At 45.8% G+C, this 19209-nt stretch overlaps 1 protein-coding gene across 1 annotated transcript; it reads left to right on the top strand.

Annotated features, from left to right (window-relative positions):
• The first annotated feature begins 10585 nt into the window (after positions 1-10585).
• Positions 10586-18677, top strand: TRIM14 (tripartite motif containing 14). Its single transcript, XM_042023520.1, has 6 exons — positions 10586-10982; positions 13270-13365; positions 14250-14483; positions 15563-15725; positions 16769-16861; positions 18000-18677. The coding sequence occupies exons 1-6, from the start codon at positions 10800-10802 to the stop codon at positions 18533-18535; spliced, it is 1305 nt and encodes a 434-aa protein (XP_041879454.1). The 5' UTR covers positions 10586-10799; the 3' UTR covers positions 18536-18677.
• Positions 18678-19209: the final 532 nt, after the last annotated feature.

Genomic DNA, 19209 nt, shown 5'->3' with positions numbered 1-19209 from the left:
CTTTTCTGTCTTTATCTCCTGTCCTCTGTCTGAGGTCCCTGTGCTGCCAGTAACAGTTGACAGGGCTGAGAAAATCTTGTTGGACAATATTGTGAATGCCTCGGCCTTTAATAGTTTCAGGGAAAGCTGGTAAGGAACATAACACCTAAGAATGCCTTCCTAGGTGCCAGTCTGCTGCCAGAGAGCTGCTCTCAGCCCTCAGCCACCCAGAATGAGCATGAAGTGCTGGCATGTCAGAGTGCATTTGGGGAACCCTTTCCCAGACAGGATGGCTGACTGCAGGTGCAGGCAGGGCTACCACCTCCCCAGAAGTTATTCTGGAGAAATACCATCCTTGAAGGAAGACTCCCATCTCTTCTGCCCTTCCTTCCCCACCAGCTGATGGATTGGGGCTTCAGGTTTCAAAGGAAACGTTTTCAAGTCTCCAGCAATGTTTCCCATCTCATGGTATTCAGCAAACTGGGAGGCTTTGGTGTTGACCTGTCTCTGTACAAGCGGCCAGAGAAGCAGTTCAGTGAGGCCACTGGACATGGACAAAAAGGCTCAATGAGCTGTTAATGAGCTGAGTTGTGGGCTTCCCAGTACAAAGGAGATATGGACATACTGGAGAGAGTCCAGAAAGGGCCATTAAGATGACTAAGGGTGGTTGCTGTGGAGCCACAGCATAGCAAATACCTATTCGGAGGTAGCAAACAGGAGGGGAAGGAGATTTAATTTCAAAAATCCGTTTGTGCTTGCAAGCACCAAGTGCCTGGCTGTGGTGCACAATACATCTCTTCTGCTGCCAGGCATACATCAGGGCTCTGGCTCCGGCTACAAATGCCCCCTGTTCTCCAGATGGGCTCAGCTGCAGGGTCCCCGAGCCAGGGCCAGAGCTAGGGCCAGCGTGCTGCTGCAGGGGTCACTGCCTTCTGGGGAGCCCTACCAGCAAGTCTGAAAACAGCACCTCCTGCAGAGCCCCAGGCTCTCAGGTCCTTGTGTGTCTCTCCAAAGCCAGAGGAGCCCTGCCACAACAGAGCCAAAGGCAAGGCAAAACTTGGTGCTGTTGGGGCTGTGCAGAGCTGCCTCTCATGTTGGCTGAGGGGTCACCTGCAGCTCAGCATCCAATGCTAGGGGTTTGCTCCAGGGCCACCATGCATCTCCCAGACTTCCCAGCTGCCAGGGACTTCACTGGGGCTCTGCAGTGGCCACATGACCCAGCCCTGACAGCAAGGAAAAGCCCAGTTGCTCTCGCTGTACCCAGCAGACCTTTGCGCCCACCCTCGTGCCCTTGCTGAGCACCCTGTCCCTGCTTCCCACATCTCCCAGCAGCCGCCAAGCCTGATTACCAGCATGCCTGCCCTGAGCCCAGGAGCCTGTATTTGGAGCTCCTCTAACACATGAAGAACCTTTCCCATCCCTCATGAGCAGACAGCTTCTTCTGGAGCAGAGGCAGATACTGTAATTGGCCAAAATAAATTTTTTAACACAATTTGAAGCATTAGAAAGTAAACGTTCTTTATCTGCAGGACACACAGAGGATATCTCTTTATTCTGTGCATCTTGTGAAACTTCACAACAGGGGTTTTATCCATCATAATCATACATATTCATTATGTTATAAATGAAGTATGTAATTCGTGCTATTATGTATAAAACTGAAATGTAATAAAACGATGCAGAGGCAGAGTTTAAACCACCCCCCCCACCAACCTGGCTGAGAGGAAAATTTCACAACACTAGAGCAGTTGAACAAGAAGTTTTTTCAGCACAGAGGTAATCAATAGGTGAGGATTCCATCCCAGGTGGGGTTGGATCTTGTCACCGGGACATTAACACTATGAAGACTTGATCACCATCTTCTGATATCTACATCTCATCTGATAATGAATCGGACATTCCGGGAACTAAAAATAACTGTTCCAGGAACCAGAGATGGCCCATCCATCATCAGAGATGGCCCACTCATCACCCAGGATGGACAATTCATCAGACCCAGGAAAGGCTTTTGTGCAGCCCAACTTTGGGACAAGAAAACATCATGAATATGCTAAATTGCAAGAAGAATAGAATTAATTCAGACTCTGCCCAAAAACTGTATAAGAAGGGACCAGCCGAAGCAGCAGTCGTGAACTTGGGAGGTCTGGTGCGATAGAGATCAGATCTATGAGTGTTCACCCAGCTCCGACCCCAGGCTTGGGGCTGCTTTTCTCGATCATGGCTTTCTGTGTGACCGGTCTTTTGGCCACGGAATAAAATCTATTTCTTTATTAAATTTAAATTGGCTGAATTTCTTTATCTCAATTAAAATGTGTTTCTTGTCTAATACATAAACATCACTTTCCTAGAACTAATTTGCATGCATCTGCCTCCTACTGGAAGTCTTTTTATGGTCCTGGAGGTTCATCAGGAGGGGTCTCTGGTGGTCATATTCCCTGCATACTTCAATATTAAAGATGACCTTTTGTCAAACTTTTTCTTTGGGCATGAGCTGTTGCTTCTTGTTACATAACTTGCTAAAAAACCACTGTAGACCTCGTTATCTGTTTCTCCGCTGGTTTCAGCTACATTTATCATCCTGTGTGCATACCTTTACATCCTTTTCTCTTTTTTGCCAGTTAGTCTTTAAGCGCTATTCAGCAGCTTCACAGGAGCTGAAAATTTCTATTCTCTATGTTAGTTATCAAGGGGTAGCTGAACTTGGGTCAGAATGACCATGAGTCTGTTCTCTTTCTGCCACAGGGAGCAATGGCATTTCCTTTTTCTTTTCCTGCCCTGCCTTGAGCTCTGATCCCCTCTGGGAGAACTCTAGGATCCGAATTAAGGTGGTGCCTGCCCAACTGCCCTGCCCAGTTGCAGCCCAAGACCTCTCAGGAGACTAGAAGTGCAAGCTCGTTGTCAGCTAATTGCATGTAATCGAGAAACCAGTAAACCGCTTTGATTCTGCATGCCATGTGAAGGTGCACATGTGAGGTGAACACAGTTCCCCTGTGACAGGGAAGGACTACGATTAGTGAGAAACTCTGGGGAAGGACAGCAGTCCAACCAGCATCCATTCATGGTACAGTATTAGAGGCTGTGGTTACCTCAGAAAGAACATTCTCCTGGCCTGTAACCATGTTTATGCCCACTTTGGCTTGTCCCAGAGGGCACCTTACCCTGCATTTTGTTTAACCCCAGCCAGCAGCAAAGCCCCACGCAGTTGCTCACTCCCACACCAGTGGGATCAGGGAGAGAATCAGAAGGGTAAAAGCTGGAAAACTCGTGTTGAGATAAAGACGGTTTAACAGGGAAAGCAAAAACCACACATACAAGCAAATAAAAAGAAGAAGCAGTCCCTCCTATCCGTACAGGCTGGGGGATGAATGGACTGCAACCAGCCCTGAAGAGAAGGACCAGGGGATATCAGTAGATGAAAAATTAGATATGAGCCAGCAATGTGCACTTACAGCCCAGGAAAACAATTGTAGTCTGAGCTGCCTAAATAGAATTTGTCTTCCTCTAGAAACCCATCCTAAAGTAACAGCGTCAGAGCTCAGCCTTGAGGGAAGACAAAGGTATTAGGTGGGTGAGTAAACAACCTGAGAGCAGTGCATTCCCAGCCTGTCCCTCTGTGTGGCATCCCTTCTCTCCAGCATGTCGGCTGCCCCACACAGCCTGGTGTCGGTGGCCAGCTTGCTGAGGATGCCCTGAATCCCACTGTCCATGTTGCCAACAAAGATGTTGGACAGCACTTCTCCCAGCACTGACCCCTGCAGAACACCACGTATCTGATCATCTCGCAGCTGGAAAACTTGTTCAGGAGGCTGTGAGGGACAGTGAGTGTCACTAAAATCCAGAAAAACTACATTCATTGCCTTCTCTTCATCCCCTAGGTGGGTGACATCATCACAGAAGGACAGCACATTAATTAAACAGGACTCCCCCTATGTGAATCTCTGCTGGCTGTGACTGATGATTGCATTATCCTTTAAATGCCTTTCAGCAGCAGCCAGTATGATCTTCCCCAAAACTTTTTCAGGTACTGAGGTTAGACTAAGAGGTCTGTATTTCCCTGGGTCATCCTTCATGGCCTTGTAAACTGGAATAAAACTGACTAGCTGCCTGTCAACATGCACCTCTCCGGACTCCCAAGACCTTGGTAGGTGATTGAGAGGGGTCCTGCTGGAACATCCACCATCTCCTTTGTCCTTCTGGGATGAAACCCATCTGGCCACACAAGACCTATGTACAGTCAGCTGCTACAGCTGGTCCCTGACAATTTCATTGACCACAAATGGAAAGTCACTTCCCACTGTCATGTTCCTCCCAACTCTGAGGACCAGGCAACACAAGGTTTATTGTTACTAGTAAAAACTGAGGCATAAAAAGCTTCAAATATGCTTACTTCTTCTTTATCCCTATTTGTCTGGGGTACTTTCAGTGCTTTAAAATGTGTGTGTTGAAAGGGTTTGCCAGTACACAGCCAACTCAGTGACACTACAAGGAAAGACAAAATTTTCATGTCAGTGTGAAATAATTCTGACCTTCTTTAATGCATACTATCTTTTCACAATACTGCAGAAAGTATACTTTGAAAAGTATGTGTTTGAAAGCATATTTTTCTAAAAATTAGAAAGAGATACATACTCTGATTTTTTTTTTTTGAGAGCCTAAAATATCTTTTAAAATGAAATAGTGGGCAGCTAAACCACAGAAGAATTCCTACTTTCATTTAGTTTCTTAATGAAAATGTCAAAAGAGAACGAGCATTCAGTGCCAGTAAAACTAGGAGTTTCAAAATTTTATTTGTTTTTCAGGAAAAAAAACCTTCAACATGAAAACTGAGCTCATGTAGCCCTGCTAAAACATTTTTCTAAGTGTAAAATTGGAATACCTAAAATACACACATATATGCATGTTTCCGGAAGGTTCTCTTGATTCTGAATAAAATAAGTGTTCCCTTCATGGCCCTCTGGAAATGGGTAACCCTGAGGCAAACCAAACCAAGATAAACTCTGACTTCCGCAGTAAAAATGATTTATCTTCTTAAGCCAGTGAGAAGTGTGACGTCTATTGAAAACAACCCACTTTGATACAGGATTCTTGAGTTCAGCCGTATTTAACATTCAGCCCTTGTGTGGCAGGGACTAAAGGCTGTTCAGTGCACACACATTGTGTATCAGTGCCATTCAAATTGCAGTCCTCATTGTCTTTGCTGAAGTGGTGATTCCACTTGGTTTTGATTTGTTTGTTTGTTTGGCTGGTTTTTTGTAGATGGTTGCAAAGAAGTCCAGATCTGCGCCAAAACCTGTAAATTGTACACTAAACTAGACTTCCCTCCTTTACCCCTACATGCAAGTATGAAGTCAGAACTTGTATTAGGAATTTTCTGTACAAAGAAATAGAGGATGCTATGGCTGAACAAAAGCCTGGTCTCTGTGTATTGCATGCTGGCAGCTTGTAAGAGACGGTCCGAAAATCCCTCATCTGCCTCACGATCATCACCAAGGACAGAGACTGAACACAGCAGTCCTGGCCTGGCTGAGGTGGGATGTCTGCCAAGTGTTGCCTGCAGGTGTGCCCACTGGGAACTGGTACGCATTCCTGAGGAAATTAGTGCAGGTCGCAATGGACTGTGCCGTTCTTGCTGCCCAGGCAGGAAGGATTGCGCTGAAGCGGAAAGGAATGACCTGTCCTGTACACCTCTCCGGTACACCTGTCTTGTACGTCTGTCCTGTACCTGCTTCCCAAAGCAACGGACCCCATAACAATGGCTGTAGATTTCCCAACCTCTTGGCCAGTTGCCCCTCGCTTCTGAAAAGGACTATAAAGGGACCTTCTAAAATAACCAAGTAGAAGATCTCCCCACGGAAAGAAGACGAATCTATTGGCGGAAGACCACGAGGACTTCGTCTCATCTGTTGGTAGCTATTGCCCCCTCTTTTTCCCCCTCTCTACTTTGTTTTTCTCTCTCTCTCTCTCTTACTCTCTTCTATTGCATTACTGTGTTGTGGGCACTTAATAAAGGTGCACTGTTTTGATTAAAACTGAAATCTCTTGTGTTCTTTTACACTCTGAGATTGATAAACGAACCATCACAACCCCTGCTTGCATTAGCGGATCGTGACACAGCTTCACACACAAACTTGGCAGAAATGCACCCTATTTTGCAGAAGGCTTGTTGGATCCAAGTCAGGAGAAGGAAAGTGTCATTTCACCTCAAAACTAGCAGATGAAGACTCAAACCCATTCTGACCCTACCAGATTACTCCACCCACACGTCTTCCTCAGCTGGCTTTCATGCTGAGACTGTGCTGATTTAGGAAAACATTATAACTTCCTGTTTTCTTCTTGATTTAACTCTTCTCTCCACTGCCTGTGCTGGAGGATGATTATTCTTGGCAAAAACAGCCTGAGGCACACTCTGAGGCATTTAAAACCTGTTTTGAAAGACAAAAGGTGTTTCCTCCAGAGAGAGGAATGTGGGAGCTGAATGCAAAAAAAATCTTCAGACCTTTCACAACCACAGTACAGCAGCACTTCCCTCCAGTGTTAGACAGCAAAGTCCTGGGGGCAAATTACATCTTAAATTGGTGCATTACAACAGCACCTGGTAATCCAGTAGTATTTACACAAGCATTATTTAGTTTTATCACAACTTTCTTCTCTATAATTAATGATTTAAAACACTAGAAAGCACAGAGAATCTAGCTCAATAAGTTCATTTGTAACGGGAAATGCCCTAGGTACTAATAATGTGCAAATTTTAATGCTGCAAGTAATGGGCCCTGAAGTGTCCTTACAGACAAACTCATGACGTTGTTTGGATAGATAGGCTAGAACACCTGAACTGCTAGACACTGCGTGCTGTCAATAGATGTACCAAGTGGCAGCTGGATTCTAGTGCCATTCCCCAGGGACAGATGCTGAGCCCAATGTGCCTTAATGTTCTTAACAGCAACCAGAGCAATAGGATGGGATACTCCCTCAGAGCGTTTGCTGTCATTACAAACAAGGACTGGATGAAGCAGAGGATGAGGAAAGATTAAGGGGCAGGCAGAGTCAGTCTTCTGAGGGACTGTGAGGTGCTGCAGAAATGTACCAGCATGAACCTCACAAAGATCAAGACAGGCATCTGGGCTTATCCAAACCATAAGGTAACTCAGCAACGATTAAGACTGGACACAAACAGGCTGGGGATTGACTTTGCCATAAAAGGAACCAGGGTCCTGGGCTGAGTGTCTTCCATCAGTGTTGTGTGGCTTTGTGGTGATGAAGACTGGCCACGTGTTGAGGAACACATTCAGTGTGGGTAGCTCGGGGTGCAGGTGCAGTGGAAGCTGCAGGTTGAGCTCTGGGTGGGAGCCCAAGGCAAGAGTCCAAGAACTGCCAGCCCTTGGCACAGCAAAGGGCACAGGGACCTGTGGCACCATTTTTTGCCACTTCTCAAACCATTCCTATATTTTATAGATAAAATACTGGGTTAGGCATTCATTTCCATCCAAAAGGCTGGTCTTAGCTGGAACATAAGTTCCTGATATAGCTGAGTCCCTTCCAAAGAGAATTTCTGCCAGTGCTATGGGTTGTGATGGAACATTCCAAGCATTCTGCAGCGACAAATTTAAGGCTTGTGGCCATTCAGATAAGTGCACGTGCATGTTACAGTGGGGATTACTGTAACACATGTATCAAACAAGGCGGCCCGTGGAAAAGAAATATGTATAGGTTGATTTTTGCTAGATGTTTCAGAGATGTTTATTTCTCCAGCCGCATGGCCGGGGCTCTGCCGAGGAGCTCTCACAGTCACGGGACCCGAGGGTCCTTGGCCACACCAGGGAACACAGAAAAACCAATGGGAACAAGGCTGAGCAGGGGCAGGGAAACCCCGTGTCTGTGCCCTCAGGGCCCCTCTCCCAGGGCTACATGGCAGGGGGGGAGGGACCCCGACATGTGCATATTTTTGCTTTTTCTTCTAATGTTCTATTCATCCCCTCTACTTGTCCTGAAGATTGTGGGTGATACAGTTATATGTAATTTTCTCTCTATTCTCAAAGACTTACACAACTTGATTGTTTATATTAGCTGTAAAATGAGGACCCATGTCCTCATGACCCATGTCCCCTGACTCAGTTGACTCTGGAACCCTGTATCTAGGTATACCTTTTTTTTAGCCAAGGCCTTTTCTTCTTCTCCTTTTTTGTTGGGAAGGCTACTGCCTAGCCTGATAGCTGATCTGCTATCACTAGCAAATGCTTACACCCAGCCATAGGTGTCCACAGAGGCTATTTATATTTGCTGAAAAGTGAAGTAGGTTCACAGTTAGTCATCCTAACTCTGAGCTTGGTCTGACGCTTGAGAACTTCTGATAGGTTAGAAAGCCATTTTTTATTCTTTTTGTGGTGGCATAAATTCCTGGAGCTGCCCATTTTTGGATGGAAATGAATGCCTGACCCAGTACTTAATATACAAAATATAGAAAGGGTTTGAGGAATGGAGAAAGTATGCAGAATAATAACATCTCATCTCACTTGAAATACAAGTAAATGATATACAACCTGCCGTTGTAGTGTTAATCAAGATAATCTCACAAAAATTCAAATTAGGACCTAAAAGGGAGGGACCATATGCTGGCTTACTGTGTTCTTACTTTGCTGTTAAAATTTTGGATTAGGAAAACTGGATACACCAGTCTCATATCAAACAAGTAGTGAATGATAAACCAGTGGGTCAATAACTGAGTTTGAAGGATCTTTCATGATCTTGTCTTGACAATAATTTCTTCCCCATGACATTAATGTTAGCCTTCATTCTGTTACTTATAATAATGTTGTACGTAAGGGCAGTGGAAGATGCTGTGAAAGCTTTATTTTTCCCTTTTTATGTATTAGCACATATGCTCAATCCAAGAAAAGGGACGAACACTCAGTGCAGGTAGCTCAGGGTGCAGCTGCAGTGGGAGCTGCAGGTTGAGCTCTGGGTGGGAGCCAGAGGCAAGAGGTCAGGAACTGCCAACCCTTGGCACAACAAAGGGCACAGGGACCTGTGATCCAGCCAGGGGAGCAGACACTGAGACACAGCAGAAGCCAAGGACTCAGCAGGAAGACTCCAGACTTTCTGGCACACAGATTGTGAGGGTATAAAAGCCCACATAATCCTTTGTTCAGGGTTCCTCCTTGAGGCACCAGCTGGAGCTGATACTGTTACTGAACTGTAAATAAACCTCCTCAGGGATCCAGAGATCTCAGATTCTGCTATGGGAAACCTGGTGTTGAACTGTTAAAAGAAGCCCTGTCTTACCGTGTGGGTGCAGGGTGCATAGGGAGTCAGGCAGGCACCCTTCACTGGAGCTATCACTGTGAAGGGGCTTCAGTCCCAGCAGTGACAGTCTCTGGTGGTGTGACTGCCAGAGTGCTCCTGAGTGGTCAGATGGGAACGTTTACTTAACACACACACTCCTCTGGACAAGACACAGACTGACTCTATCAGGCAAACCCCCCTGCAGAAGCCACAAAGACGGTACTGGAGCTGAAGCTGGGCATTTCAAAACACATGTGGAAGGAACTGGAATTGTTCAGCCTCTGTCAGAGAACTTAGTGCTGTCTACAGCTCCTGTATGGGCGTAGATTGAGAAGATGAGACTGAAACTCCCCTTGGAAAGGCACAGTGAAACAACATGGCTCCAGCTGTAATGAGAAAAATGTTGATTGACAGTAGGAAAAGTTTTCTTTCTGAGGATGGTCAAACACCAGAACAGGGTCCCAAAGAGGATGTGAAACTCTTATTTTATTAAAGCAGGCATTAGTACTTTTCTTTGTGTATGTAGAACAAGAGCAAACAATGTACAGATATCTATAATGATTCCTAAGATTCCTATGACTGTAGTGTGGAGTCTGCATGAAACACTTCCCAAGAAAAAAACATGACTTTTGTACGTACAGGGCACTTTCTAAATCCTTGATTTTGTCAGCAGCTCTTTTGCAGGCATGAAATTCTGCCTGATTTCAGCATGACTGCCTTTGTTCTTCAGTGCTCCATGTTCTCACATACTAATACATATTCTGATTCTCAAATGCTCCACCAAAATGCTTGGTTTTTAAATATCTTCCCATTTTTTCACATCACGTCTCTGTGTGTGTGTGTGTGTGAATACTCTGTATTGTTTTTATTCACAGAAAGAACCAAGCACGTTAAAAAGAATGAATTTTGTTGAATGTAGGTAGGAGTTTTGGCCAATGAAAGTAAGTGTGCAAACTCTGTAAGAGCACGAGCAGTCTATTTTGATTTCTGTAAATGACACTTCTCAGAGCACAAAATTCTAATTGAAAAACAGAAAGCGACAAAACATGCCCTGAAGACAATTTTTCCCCACATTTTTGTATCAGGTAAGTGTTTTGCTCAGCCACGACACTGAAGCCCACCCCTCATCGACGCTGTTGAAGTTCCACAAATCAGCCCGTTTTCCATCCCGGGCGCCGGACGGAGGCAGCTCCCACGGTCCCGGCTCTCCCGCTCCCAGGCACAGCTCCTGCGGCACTGACTGCCCGACACCCCCGCTGCGGGTCCCCTCTCCGGCGGCGAGTGACGCGGGCCGGCCCTGCTCCCCGCCCGCCCCTGAGGGGGCAAGAGGCACGGCGGGGCAGCGGCCGCCCTCCGCCGCCACAGCCGCGGCCACAGCCACGGCTCGCCGGCCCAGTGTGGCACTGCCGCCCTCTGCGCACACCCTCCATCTGCCGGCCCCGCATCCGCCTCTCCCTGCGCCCGCCTGCCCCGCATCCGCCTCTCCCTGCGCCTGCCTGCCCCGCATCCTTCTCCTCCCCACCGTCCCGGCCGCCTCCGGCATGGCGCAGGGGGCGCCGCGGGCCGCAGCGCCGGGGGCGCGGGTGTGCGGTGTCCATGCCGGGCGGCCGCTGGAGCTGTTCTGCGAGGACTGCGGGTGCTGCGTGTGCGCTCTGTGCCCGGTCCTGGGCGCGCACCGCGGGCACCGCGCCTGCCTCCTGCCCCACGCCGTCCGCCGCACGCAGGTGAGTGCCGGGAGCCGTGGAGAGGGGGTATAAACCGGGAGCTGAGCCAAGAACTTCCTGGTTTGGTTTTATATCTTGCCGGTTTTCCCCTCGTTTCTGAAACTTGTGCCGCTGAGTGTTCTTTTGCCAGGGTGTGATGGTGGTAGCTGTGAGTATTAGTGAATTGCCACAGTACTAAGCCGATCTTCAGCCTTCAGCCTTGCTTTGCTTGCCTTATAAACACCTTGTGGAGTTCAAGGTTTGTAGGCTGTGTTGACTAGCAGAACAAAGTTTCTGTACTTTCTGTACTTCAGCAAGTGCTTTGTAGACCCCATACAGACAGGGTCAGCCTGATGCTACTGCACAAGGATATGGTTCGTGCACGAGGAGAAAGAGTTAATCAGTCACACCCAAACGTCCCCAAAACAGATGTATAAATCAGGGGACAAGGAGGAAGTGGCTTTGACTGTTAGGTCACATGCAATAGCATTTTATCCTCAGACCTTGTACGTGGAATCAGAGGAGTGTGGTTGCCCCAGAAAACGTGTTTTTATTGCCAGGCTGGAAGTACCTTTGACAGAAACACAGATGCCTCAGGGGCAGGGGAAAGGTAACTTCCGCTTACCCTCTGCCCCCACCGTTGTGGCTTGCTAGATCACAGTGACTGTCTATGCAGAGTTCTCTGATAACTCCTCTGGGATGGGAGCAGGGGTTGTTGTGGGTTAACATCAGTAGGCAGCTAAGCACAACACAGCTGCCTGCTTATTCTCCTCCCTTGCCCAGTGGGACGAGGGAAAAGAAGAGGAACACTAAAACCAAGAAATTTCATGGATTGAGACAAAAATTTAATAAGAGAAAGAGAAGTGGAGGGAAGAGAAAAACAATGAAACTGATGCAAAGGCAGATACTCACCAGACAGTTCCTGAGCAAAAGACAGCAAACCCACCTAGACACCCCACTTTCAGTTTTATTGCTGAACATGATGTCATATAGTACGGAATAGCTCTTTGGTTAGTAGGCGCCATCTTCTGCTTGTGTCCCCTCCTAGCCTTTTGTGCACTCACAGTATAGTCACATCTGAAACACGGCACCACATGGGCTGCTATGAGGAAAACTGGCTCCATCCCAGCCGCAACCAGCCCTGCGGGTCTTTAAGATTTTTTTCTTCATCCCAGTGTAGCTGTCCACCAAATATCCTCAGGAAGATTTGCAAGCTTGCCAATACTCCTGCTTGTGCTTTGTTTTACTTGGAGAGCCTGCCAGGAGGCTCACTGGGGCCTGCATGCTGTGGTGCTGAACTTGGGAGACTGAAAATGCTGTAACACAGAGGTTTGATGTTCAGCAGCTTTATTTATTTATTTTTTTATTTTTATTTTTTCAGCTACAATTTCAGAAAGTTCCTTCTTACTCCTTTTGTGATATTTTGGAGCAGAGTTACTTAGAGGTTTTCTACAGAAAACACTAGGAAGAAACAGTTCCTACCGAACTTCCTGCTTGGAAGTTCACACAGATTGTGAGCCAGTACACAGGTCACGATAAACCCTTGTAGCATTTTATTGCATTTCATGTTAGAGAGCATTACAAGGGCAGAGGCCTGTGCATTAGGCTGCCACAAACAGCAGCACAGAGGTAAAACCATTTAAGACGTCTGACCGATGCAGAGCATGGCTGCTGCCTGCTGGTATGCTTTCATCCAAAGTGTCCCTCTTGCAGCGGGAACTCACTACAGTGTTGCTTTCCCTTCAGGCCAGAGCGGCAATGTGTGGATGATACAGGTGTTGTGCAGTGGCAACCTGATCTGAGGCAAAGTAAAGTGCACAAAGCTACAAGCTGTGCTGCTACCCTGGGGGTCTGATGGACACAGGGAAGCACGTGCTGTTGATAAAGAGTTGTCTCTGCGCGAAATCAGGAAGTGAGCAGGGTAGAAACTTGTACTCCCACGTGACCCTCTATCCCTAGGCGGTTTCTGCTGACATCTACTGGCTTAGGGATGCAGAGATTTTATGCACAAACTATCAATAGTTTGTGGTGCTAATTTGCACAGCTCTCAAACCTTAGCAGTATAACCACCAGGTGAAATGAGGAGATCCTTATGTTTCATCACTATACGGGCATTAATAAGCCTCATTAAAGTCCATTCATTTAAGAGTTGTACCTTCCAACTCAGAATATTCTATTATTCTATGATTCTGAAACAGAGTATTTCAGTGATACACCCCCCTATATGGAAAACAAACTGGATACTTATTTTTGTTTTTTACAGATGTTGTTATGAAACAGTGTTTTATTTTGTTTCACTGCTGTGTAGGAACTCATGGCATTGTGCTTGAAGAATCTAGAAGAGAGAAAAGAGCAAGAAGCTGGCAACGGAAGGAACATAGTGCAGGCTGTAAATGATGTGAAGGTAAAGTGTGGTTTCCTTTTCCACTGGATGGTAATTTTCCAAGAGGTGACATTTTGTTTTCTCTGTAGCTACTCAAAGACCCAGACACCTACTCCTTCTCAGGAAAAGAGTGTATCCCCTGTATCCATCACAGTATGTTACACTGTCAAAGGGAGAGAAGAGGAGAGTCTCCAAAGACCTGGTCCTCATTCCTTGATCAGTTTAACACCTCTGGAAGATCAAGGCTGAAATTTTTGTGCAGAGGAATAGCAGGTAGCCTCACCTGCCTACGTTATTCTGGCTTCACTAATGTATCTTGCATTGCACTGAACTGCTTTATTGAATTGCCTGGATTCAGAGTTGACTAAACACAAGAAGAGCTCTGTTGATTATGTCTCAAGAACAGGAATGTGTGCTAAGCTGCACCTCATTTATAGAGCATGAAATTACTTTTGCTCTAAGGAGCATCTGGAAGCAGTTCTTTTACAGAAATGTCGGTAAGAGCCTGAGGGGGCTTTAGAGACTTGGTTTAATGTCTCTTTGTTTTGGAGGCTTTCTCTTCCTATCAGCTACTTCTCTCTAGCTTGCTTTGAAAGGGGTCAAAGTCTTGCTACTGAAGGACCAGATCTGCTTCTTGTTGCAATTTGTACCCCGTTAATTCCAGCTGAAAACAGAATTTACTGCATAAATAGGCATCTTGGAATCTTCCCTCAAGCTTTTCCATCCAGACATCAGCAGGTAAACCATGTCTGCCCTCTTTTAAGTGGTAGACACATGTTTCTGAAGAGATGCAGAAAATCAGTAAAATTCAACCAAAATGTAGCACTGAAAGCCTGAAAGAAAAATGTCTGAAATGTTTATGGTCTGTTGAGCAGGGAGGAGACACTCTTCTGCTTCATCTATAGGCACATGCTGACAGGATCAAAAGGCAGCTGTCAGAAAAAGTGACAGAACTTCAGTTACTTCTTCGGGAAGAAGAGAGTTTGGCAAAAAACTTCATTGATGAAAAGACTCAGCAAGCCCTGGGAGCACATAATCAGCAGTTGGAGTCCTGTCAAGAACAGCTTGCAGCCCTAGAGACCCTCACACTTCAAATCAGACAAATACAACAGGACAGTGATCCTATTCGTTTGCTGGAGGTGGTATTGTATGGTCTCTTTCTACCTCTTACCGTGATAGCCCTTGGTAAATTTCTCTAATGATCTCTTCTACAGATCCTTCTGTATGTAAGCAGCGTCTTTCTAACTGTTTTTTAATTTGCTTTGTGTTGGTGTTTTGGTAAACAAATTTGGTTCCTGATTTTTGAGCTATGAGGTGTTCCTGCTATGGCATTGATTTCAGGTCTGTATGAAATTCATGTTAATTTTAAACAAATATGGAACAGACAGATATGTGTCTCTTAATCTTGAAGACAAATGCTGTATCAAGTCTTTCCTTGTCCAGTGTAATATGAAGGTCTAAGAAAAGGCAGGCCTCAGGAAACCTGAGGAGGAAAGTTAAAATGTGTAATTTATTTAATTGCAAGAAATCCTAATCATCATAAGCAATAGCCATCACTTCACTGGAGGGGGCAGCACTTTACTTTTTGCCTACAGATAAATATCAGCTTCTCTCTCCTTCTCTCTCCTAGTATCTTCACCTTCCTTTGGAAGGGTGGTTATGCCCTGATACAAGCCAAAAGATGCCTCTGGTGCATTTTTGCATCCTTACAATGTGGCAGACTTGAGTTTCACAGCAATGTATACTTGAGTATCCATTGCTGTGATATGGCCCTGGCATTCTGCTGTGTGGGCTAGCAACATACCTCCACACAGGAGCTGCTCTTCATGATTTTGTGGTGATCTTCTTGTGGGGGAGGTTGGATTTTATTCTTCAGAATGCTTTTAAAACTTAGTGGTTTGACTTTGCCACTGATGGGATTTCCCACAAAGGACCCTGGCCAGGCTAAACCCATTTCCATCCTGGAGGGATCTCTTTTAACCATGGCCGTTGGGTTCTCCATGTCTGGAGTGGCCACTGGCTCCACCGGCAGGAGGCGGTAATGGGCAGGCTAATGAGCTAAAAGGCAGGCTGAACTCAGCAAAGCTTGCCTGTTACGGCCCATAGGTTTACCTAGTGATGAAGCTGTCCTTGCTCTGTGGTGTATGGGAGCTGGGAGGGAAGAGTCCTTTCATGTCACAGTCTCTGCTAATTACAGCATTTGGCTTTCTGCCCTCAGAACTACACAGCAATTGAGAAGGAAATTAAGGAATCCAGCCACTTGTCAGAAGAGTGGCATCCAATACCTCTCTCGTTTGAACACTTACTTAACCATTATAAACACTTCATCAAAGTTATTCAGTCCATTCTGGAGAAACCATTGGAAGCCCGGCTTAAAGAAGGTACCTGGGAGAGTGCTCTGGATTTTGCTTTCTTTTGCTCTCTTTGCAAATTAAGTGTGCTTTTAAAGTAAGAACAGGACTTTTAACCAAATCATCTGGAGAAACAGAAGTGTTTGAGGCATGGGTACTGTTTTCTGACAGCATGGGTGTAATGCCGCCATAGCAGTGGTGATTTATGAATGTAAGGGGTCTCTCTTCAACACTGAAAACGATCTTTGGTTTGTCTGCTGCTTTTTTTCCCCCCAGTTCTATCAGATACTTCAATACAATTTACTGTAGTCCATCACACTTACAGAATGTATCTATTCTCTGAGTTACTGTTGGCATTGTAAGTGCTCTGGCACTGGGGTACCTCTAGAATTTTAAAGCCTTTTCTAATTAATGTACCTGGTGATCTGCCTCAGTCTGAAAAAAATTGATGATTTTTGGTAAAGATGAGTTAACGTGTTTTATTTAGAAATCCTTTTGTCTTTGAGCTATTTCATCCTTAAGTGACCTTTGTCATGATTAAGGCAAGGAGTTTTTCCAAACGGGACACAGAACCACAAAGCTAAATAACCATGGGGAAACCCTGCTGCTCTTTGAGTGAGCAGGCAACACTGGCCATCACATTTCACCCAGCTGCCTTTTAATAATCTCTTGTCTGAGAATTGCCACTGAGAAGAGAGTAGCAGGTTTCTGGGGCAAATGGTCAGACCTGATCTGAAAGGCCACTGCGGGATGTGTGTAGGATTGCTAGAAAGTATTGTGGAGGTGCTCTGCAGCAAGCATCTGCAGCTATCTTCAGCTGCCAGACTATTTTCATCTAATAGGGGCTACTTTTTAAGGAATCAGGCGTGATTACTTGGAGTTCTTTTCAGTTGCGTAGTTCTTTGGCAACACTAGTCCAGCATCTCCATGCTATCCAAAGAACATAACGTTAAAAGCATACAGAGTGAGTATGCCCTCCCCAAAAAAAGTAACATAGTTTGTCCATGAAGTTGGAAAATGATGGTTGAAAAACTGGCAGACTCCCTAAACTGCCCCTTTTCATCTCTGCCCAGATGTTTTCAGTAGCCTGAATCCCACTGCAAAGAAGGAGCCTGGGACAGTGCTAAAAACCATGACTCCTGTTGATCGGCTGCTTTTCTTAAAACGTAAGTATGATTATACTGGAGTCCTAGAATCTCCTAAGCTGGAATGGACCCACAAAAATCACTACTGTCCAACTTCTGGCCCTGCACAGGACCATGTGTCTGAGAGCATTGTCCAAGTGCTTCTTGGAATCTGTCAGGTTTGGTGCTGTGACTACCTCCATGGGGAGCCTGTTCCAGTGCCCAACCACCCTCTGGGAACCTTTTCCTGATATCCATCCTAAACCTTGCCTGACAGAACTTTAGACCGTTCCCTCCAGTCCTGTCATTGTCACCACAGAGCAGAGATCAGTGCCTGCCCCTCCTCTACCCCTCACGAGGAAGCTGTAACTGTAATGAGGTCTCCCCTCAGTCTCCTCCAGGCTGAACAGACCAAGTGACCGTAACTCTCTGTGTATAACTCTCCTTATCCCATCACCATGAGTGACCCAGATTAGGAATGTGTGGAGGCATCAGTGTCGGTGCCCTGCTGTGATTCCCTTGGCTTGCCTTTTGCTGTCCCTACCTAGTCTCCAGAGGTGTAGGCTGTGGCTCTCTGAATCCTAACCTTAACCCAAATGGCAGCTTGGTGCTGCAGCTGAGATACCCACCACACTGGTGGCCTAGATTAGAAAGGTGTGGAGGCAGCAATGTTGGCGGACTGCTTTATGCGCTTGGCATACATTTTCCAGCCCTGGTGTCCCTGGAGCTGTAGGCTCTGTGGCCAGCTGAACTCCATCCCTACCTAATGTAACATTGGTGCTGCAACTGGCATCCCCATCACAATAGATGACCCAGATTTGAAAAGTGTAGAGTCGGCAATGTTGGGGCCCCACCTTGCTCACACTAGAATGCCTTTTCCAGACCCAGTGTCCTTGGACATTGGGATTTCTGTCCGAGCCCTAACCCTAAGCATAAAGCAACCTTGGTGCTGTGGCTGAGGTCCCCATCACCTTGGTTGACCCAGGTGTGGATGCAGCAATGTTAGCACCCTGTTGTGATCCCCCTGGCATGCCTTTTCCAGCCTGCGTTCCTGGGACTTGCAGGCGTTCTGACTGTCCTAAGACACTGCCGGCTCTGGGCTCCTTTGCAGGTGTTTTATAACTTGGACTTCCAAGGGTCATGATAAATGTAGCAACTATGTTTACGGCTTTGACTGCAGATGCAAGATCACCGACCTGGGAATATGACAGCATTCACCCGAGACTGAAATTGTCTGATGACCGTCTTGAGGTAAGCTGTAGCTGGAGGAGAATATTTTACCCCTGTGGTCCCCAGAGGTTCGATCAATTATGGCAAGTGCTAAGCAGAGATGCATTCCTTTCTGGGAGCCATTACTGGGAAGTTGACCTGCTTCATGCTGGAGCAGGATGGTGGATTGGCGCAGCCTACCCTACCATTGGCAGGAAAGGAGATTCTGAAGCCTGTCGACTTGGCTGGAACAGAGCATCTTGGTGCCTTAAGAAGTTTGATTTTGAATACTGGGCATTTCACAAGGGAGAGAGAATCCCCATCCTGATAGAGGATGATCCTGATTGCATTGGCATTTTTCTAGATTACGAAGCAGGAATCCTTTCCTTCTACAATGTTAGTGATGGCATGTCTCATTTGCACACGTTCCGCTGCAAGTTCACAGAACCAGTTTATCCAGCCCTGAGACTCTGGGAAGGGTCCATTAGAACATGCAAACTAACATAAGAAAAAAAGCAAAATAAAGCCTACTCTTTCATGCTTTTTCTGTGAATGCCACTTCAGCAATTATCTACACGAATTCATCTCTGTTGTATCGAAGTTGTAATTATGATGCTTTTAGTAAGTAAAAGAAGTTCAAGAAAACCAACTGTGACTTTTAATGTGTATGTATTTTTCAATGAGGAAAGGTGATCTTGCTTTTATAAATGATGTTGATGTACCACTGGAAGTGCCACATGTCCTATTTTTGTAGTTCTTTCAACTTGTAAGAATAAGTTCAAGAAAACCAACTGTAATTTTCAATGTATATGTATTTTTGAATGGGGGGAGGTGATCTGACTTTTATAAATGGCATTGATGTACCACCCAAAGTGCTCTATGTAATACTTTTCAACTTGCAAAATGGAAGAAGTCCGGTTGAAAGATATTACAACTTACTGGAACTTGGATATTGACTTTTAAAAAAGATTTTTTTTAATGAACTTCCTTCCCTCATCGGCCTGTAGAGGCTGCAATTGTGTATGGCAACAGGTTTAGTTTGGTTCAAGCCTCCAAGATTATATATTGCATATTGTTATCATCGACAAGATCAGATTTGGATAATAAATGCACTAAGTGAATTAGCTCATATTTAAGTGTAATTTTGGAAAAATCACAGACTGGCATTGACTGTTGGAAAG

Source organism: Corvus kubaryi, unplaced genomic scaffold, assembly GCF_017639235.1.
Source record: "Corvus kubaryi isolate FWS band 111438036 unplaced genomic scaffold, C.kubaryi_AGA036_p1.0 37249, whole genome shotgun sequence".
Lineage (NCBI taxonomy): Eukaryota > Metazoa > Chordata > Aves > Passeriformes > Corvidae > Corvus > Corvus kubaryi.
The sequence above is the reverse complement of the archived record's forward strand: the minus strand, read 5'-3'. Positions and strand labels throughout refer to the sequence as shown.

Excerpts from the sequence above, each read along its gene's own strand:
- TRIM14 (XM_042023520.1), top strand. The coding sequence starts at position 10,800 with ATGGCGCAGGGGGCGCCGCGGGCCGCAGCGCCGGGGGCGCGGGTGTGC. Across the intron at positions 14,484-15,562 it reads ATCCTATTCGTTTGCTGGAG|AACTACACAGCAATTGAGAA; the intron begins GTGGTATTGTAT and ends TTCTGCCCTCAG. Across the intron at positions 16,862-17,999 it reads TCGGCTGCTTTTCTTAAAAC|ATGCAAGATCACCGACCTGG; the intron begins GTAAGTATGATT and ends CTTTGACTGCAG.